The sequence below is a fragment of the Aplysia californica genome, unplaced genomic scaffold (genome assembly GCF_000002075.1).
Source record: "Aplysia californica isolate F4 #8 unplaced genomic scaffold, AplCal3.0 scaffold00330, whole genome shotgun sequence".
Lineage (NCBI taxonomy): Eukaryota > Metazoa > Mollusca > Gastropoda > Aplysiida > Aplysiidae > Aplysia > Aplysia californica.
Window position 1 is genome coordinate 479,765 of NW_004797600.1, and position 5,671 is coordinate 485,435.

General features: G+C 38.8%; 1 protein-coding gene across 1 annotated transcript in view; it reads left to right on the forward strand.

The window, feature by feature from the left end:
* Nucleotides 1–2,757, forward strand: part of LOC101845784 (ankyrin repeat and MYND domain-containing protein 2) — a gene marked incomplete in the record, with an annotated part of 17,147 nt that extends 14,390 nt beyond the window's left edge. Inside the window, 2 exon segments of the mRNA XM_013084937.2 lie at nucleotides 1,373–1,445; nucleotides 2,304–2,757. Coding sequence (XP_012940391.1) covers nucleotides 1,373–1,445; nucleotides 2,304–2,539 — 309 coding nt within the window.
* Nucleotides 2,758–5,671: the final 2,914 nt, after the last annotated feature.

Below are 5,671 nucleotides of genomic sequence, written 5' to 3' on the forward strand. Positions count from 1 at the left end.
GGGAAAGTACTGCCCGTAATTCAGTTTATCTTTCCCTGAATAATGGGGTTATGTACCTGTGACATTTGGTTCCTTGACAAAGCCCATATCCATCTTTCAGGTTATATCAGCTCCACATGCTGTCTATTTGGGCAACCTCACCCCTTTCCCCTTTCGGGGGTTTAATTTTGCAGCCCAGATCTTTGGTCAATAGATCAGCGGTACATGAAAGTACACTTAAGACTAAGTATGTAGGGAGAAAATATATATTGTTCTGGCATATTAGTTCTGAATCCTGGAGTGCAACTGGGGAATGGGATCAAGGCATTTCAAGGATTTGGAAGTTGCCATTATTATCTCTTTCTGTGCCCTTGCTTGTCTTCCCATAGCTTTAAGGTGTCAGAAAAGCAGTGATCTATTAGTGCAGCTCCAGGCACTGAAGGGTTTATGGACGATCCACATGTCTTTTAAGAAAAAATGCACATATAAAGGGAAAGTACTGCCCGTAATTCAGTTTATCTTTCCCTGAATAATGGGGTTATGTACCTGTGACATTTGGTTCCTTGACAAAGCCCATATCCATCTTTCAGGTTATATCAGCTCCACATGCTGTCTATTTGGGCAACCTCACCCCTTTCCCCTTTCGGGGGTTTAATTTTGCAGCCCAGATCTTTGGTCAATAGATCAGCGGTACATGAAAGTACACTTAAGACTAAGTATGTAGGGAGAAAATATATATTGTTCTGGCATATTAGTTCTGAATCCTGGAGTGCAACTGGGGAATGGGATCAAGGCATTTCAAGGATTTGGAAGTTGCCATTATTATCTCTTTCTGTGCCCTTGCTTGTCTTCCCATAGCTTTAAGGTGTCAGAAAAGCAGTGATCTATTAGTGCAGCTCCAGGCACTGAAGGGTTTATGGACGATCCACATGTCTTTTAAGAAAAAATGCACATATAAAGGGAAAGTACTGCCCGTAATTCAGTTTATCTTTCCCTGAATAATGGGGTTATGTACCTTTGTCCATTTGTAGAGAGCTTTTTGAAAGACATTGTAGTGGTCACTTTGCAGAATTCACAATCATTAGGTCTTTGGAATCATAATCTGGGCACAACGTGTCCCTGAGAAGAAAAAAATATAATCATAATGCTGCTTTCTTCACTTCACCCAAATGGGAATGGTATTCCCAGTTTAAAGAGTGGAGGATTTTGTTAGTATGTTTAAATGTTTATAAGCCTCTGTAAAATGGCATCTTGCACTTGTGCTTGCCAAGCAGCTGAGGATGTTTTGAAATGTTAAGTGTTCCGTAAGGGTAATAATAAGCTAAAAATCACATACAACATACTTTTGTAAAAATAATCTATGTAGATTTTTATTATTCTCATTTTGTTCCAGGTTGTCTACTGCAACCAGGAGTGTCAGAGGTTGAACTGGCCTACGCATAAGAAACAATGTGCTCGTCTCGCTGGTGAGTACTCCAGGATTGAGGGGCAAGCTGTTGGTAACATCCCATGCCCCAGTTGACTCAAATAAGTTGTTTTGAAGGTGGAGATTTTGGCTTAATGGTTAGAGTAAAGGGGGAAAAAAGATGGTGATCATACCAAAGTAGGTTTAAATGTCTTGTATGTTCTTCGAAGCGTAGATTTCTCATTTGTTGTTTTGCTTTTTAAAAAACATTGAAAATGTAAAATCCAATAATTATCCCTAACTTTATGAAAAGATACAGCAAAGCAGAAACCGGAGAAGATGGAGGCCTGTTGTAACAAGGAGTTGGCTTCCAACGGGTAAACATAGCCATGGTTAAAAGGGTTGCACCTCCAGCTGGTATACATTAAGTTTGTTATCTGACAACACACTGAGAGAGAAGCTAGAGGTACTGGGTTTTTTAGATTTTTTTCCCATAGACATGAAAATGTGGGTGGTTGGCAGGCGCTGTGGCGTGGTTTACTCCTTCTTTCCTATCATACATCTGTCGTCCTTATCTCTCCTCTTTTTTTGTCTTTGTTACTACCTTGTAACACCTCTAATCTTCGGCACTTATATGACCTAATCATGTTGCAAGTGCCATAAAACTCTTACTAAAACATAAAACAAGACTTGAAAATAAGTTTTAATTTTTCAACAGTTGTGATTGTAACATTGTGTTTGGTCAGATGTCAAGCAGTGGGAATCTGACTCGGCTTCTTTTTGTCTATGAAATGCAAAGGGACAAACCACTGCACTGGCCGTATGCCCTGCTCTCTCCTCCCCCCCCCCCCCCCCCCCACCCGATTATGAAGAAAAAAAATCACTGTTCTCATCTTGAGCCTACCATTCTCCTCCTCAGAGCAATACAAGATTCAGGAAGAACAAAAGAAGAAAGAGGAAGAACAGAAACGGTTGGAAGAGGAGAAACTCAAAGAACAGGAGGCGGAAGAATCACAGAAAGCTGCCTCAGAGGGAGATAATCAGGGTGGGGGGGATGGGGTGGAGGAGGCAAAGACATCAGAGGCTGAGGTCACTCCAGAGAAACAGGAACAGTTAGATCCATCCCAACATGAGGCTTGTGCCAACGAGAGTTGATTGTGGCTTAACAGTAGTGTGGGGGAGGGACAAGGAGGAGAGGTGAATGGAACAGCAGAAAAACTTGATTGGCTGGAAATGGTGGTGCGCTTGATGAATTAATAGAAAATGTGTTGTCTTGAAAGGTGTGTACGGATATATGTGGGGCAGTGTGGTGAAATCAGGCGCTCGTCAAAATAATGAAAGTCGAGAAATTGGCATTTTCCCGCAGGTTTGGGAATTTTTATCAAATTTTTAAAATTTAGTTTAACACCTTTCATGCCCATTAAAGAGCACATTTTTGTGTGGCTTTTTTCTGAAAAACATTTATTAAAAGCAAAAGAAATGTCAATTTTCTGTTTCCACGGACTCTCAAGCTGAAGAAATAACTCGAAAATCTCTGAAACTAGATGACCCTCACCTCCTTTAATCACACATGTCTCGGCTTCTATTCAACCTAGATGGATATTATTTTCACCCGAAACAAGGAAAATGGGCAGGCCTTGAGATGATACCATCAACTCGGTATGCCCAAAAATTGACGAGAGCCTGATTCCACCGCGTCGTGCCACATATGTCATAATAATGAAATTTATTAAGAGTTTTTTTATTGGGTTTTGTTTTGTTTTTTGTTTGTTGTTTTTTTTGGGGGGGTAGAATCCAGGACCCATTCCTTTTGTTTGCCTTAGTAGGTACCGGTTATTAAATAAGGGCTGTTCTTCCAATGATGTATGTGGCAGAGTGTGATCATATTGTGTGAGTGTGTATGTGTGTTTTGCTTCCTTTTTCTTCAGTAGAGCTGTCCTCTGAAAGTACTGGAAAGATGGAATGACTGTACAGGCATGCAGACTTTCTCTACTAGTCAGGCCTGGTAGATTGAGTGGTGCTGGAGAGTTAAAAATGGCTGCTGTTGACTCATCTAATAAAAATAAACATGAATTAGATTTGGCCTCCTAACAATATGATCCCAAGTGCAATTTGTGCAGAATGATTGTGGTGTGATAAACGGGTGCTCGGTCAAGGGAAAATGAATGTGCAGACTAGTACAGTCCAATATCTCTAGCGGGGTTCTTTTTTGTGGTTGTTTTGGGGGTTTTTTGTCTTTAATTCGTGGCTGTCAATAAGTATGAAGAGAACATAATTTGGTACGTTTTTGAGGGTCTGAGTACGAAAATAGGTTTTTGTGTCGGAAAATATTATGTATTCTCTGTTTTTGAGTATTGCTCATGGATTTGCCGATACTGAAGAAAAATTATGAACCATCATAACTGGATTTGCGAATAGTAATGAGAATGAAACCCATATAAGTCAATTGGAGTTGCATCAATACATATATACATAGAGTTGAAGTCTTTACTAAACATTTCTCACATCATTGTTGCAGGTCTACATTGAATAACTTGGATTTATCGTTGCTTGCAGAAAAAAGTTTGGAGGAGGGTTACTAGGCCCACAATCTGGACCCACCATGTGGGTAGAGACAATTTCTTAGTTTTGTCAAGTTGGCAGCTGCGTTAAAGTGATACCAACTTGGATTTTTTAGGAGTCCTGTATATTGTTTTTTTTATCATCATAGTGAAGGCCTAAATTGAAACTGTCACGTATTTCCGATTGATTCCGATGCAAAACTTTGTGTTACTGGTTATTTCCCCAAATCTAATGCTACTGTAGCACAGAGAAACAAATGGCTTTGATTTTGGGAATTCCTATTGCATTGTGCCAAATACTTGTTTGACTAGAAAGGCTGCCACAATTCTGTATTGTTTTATGGGTGGCACATAAGTGTCTACTCTACTAATGAGCTTATCTTCAGCAAGTGAAAAGACAGTTTTGTGTCTAGTTTCTGTCATGGGGTTCAGCTAGTACCAGTGGATTGTCTTTCTACTTTCTATTTTGTTGTTTTTGTGGGGTTTCTTCAATTTTCGTGCCCACGTCAAAATTACTTCTTTTCAGTGGAGAAACTTGCAGTTGCTGAACTTACATTGGGAGTTGTTATGTGTCATAGTGTGTTACTGTGTGGTATGAGTCAAGGGTTCTGGTTCTATTGGAGTCTAGTTTTAATGCATGTGTTGAGAATTCAGTCTTACTTTTTATCTAGTTATTGTAGTATCTCATTTTTTCTGAAGTTATCCGATTCTGTGGCATTGATAATCATCAGTCTTGTTTAACATGTCGAAGTTAAGAGTTCAAGTGATTGCTGGATGCTAATGTTTCTGATGCATCATAGAATATTTGATCTTGTCTGGCTAGTATGGTTTCCTGGCATGGGATCAAGTCCTCCACCATCAAAATGACCTATACTGTATTGCCGGATGCAAGACTTTCTAAATTATTTGACTGCATAATGATGTTTTTAAGAATACTTCAAGAGTTTGCGCAAGTGTATGTAGCATTTATGTTAATGGGTGATAGTAGGATTGTTCTGATTTTATTTTCATCGTCTAAATTGTCGTAGACTCCTTACGGGTTTTTTCTGTCTTTACATCATCGTGGTAGATTCATTGCTATTTGCCATTCTGTCATTATTAATGGAGGGCATGCTTCCGCCAGGTGTTCAAGTCAAATCCCCTGGAGAGCAAAAGCATTTTTGTGTGTTCTACTTATCTGTGTTGAAGCGTCTGACTCTGAATCATTTTGTCTTCTTATGTGAGCACTATTTTTTTCTTATGTAAATCTGTATAGGGACGCACTTTAGGTTCAGTATCCAGCTCTGTGTTTGTGTGTTGTTGTCATCATTTCTTATGCATTTTTAATTGGTATATATGCGTAAGAATTTTACATATTTTTCAACACGTAGAAAAGTCTCATCATGGTTAGAACATGTGTGTACATGTATGTGTGAGCAAATTTTTGAATAGTCTTGTCATGTGTAGATGTGTTTGTATATATAGATCTATATATGAACAAGTTTTTTAAGCGATTTGATTTTTTTGTGCATTTCTTTAAAAATTTAATTGTATGAGCGTCATAACAGTCAAATTTCTTGTGTTCTGATAAGGAATGTGTGAGTCATTAACATTAAAACTTTTTGTCTTCTCATTATGAATTTGTATAAACTCGGAGACTTTATGCATAAATGCCACTTTCCACTAACGCCTTTGTGTGAATTTCCTCCTTTTTTTGAAATTCCTGAGTGGCAGCTATGTTTATGGC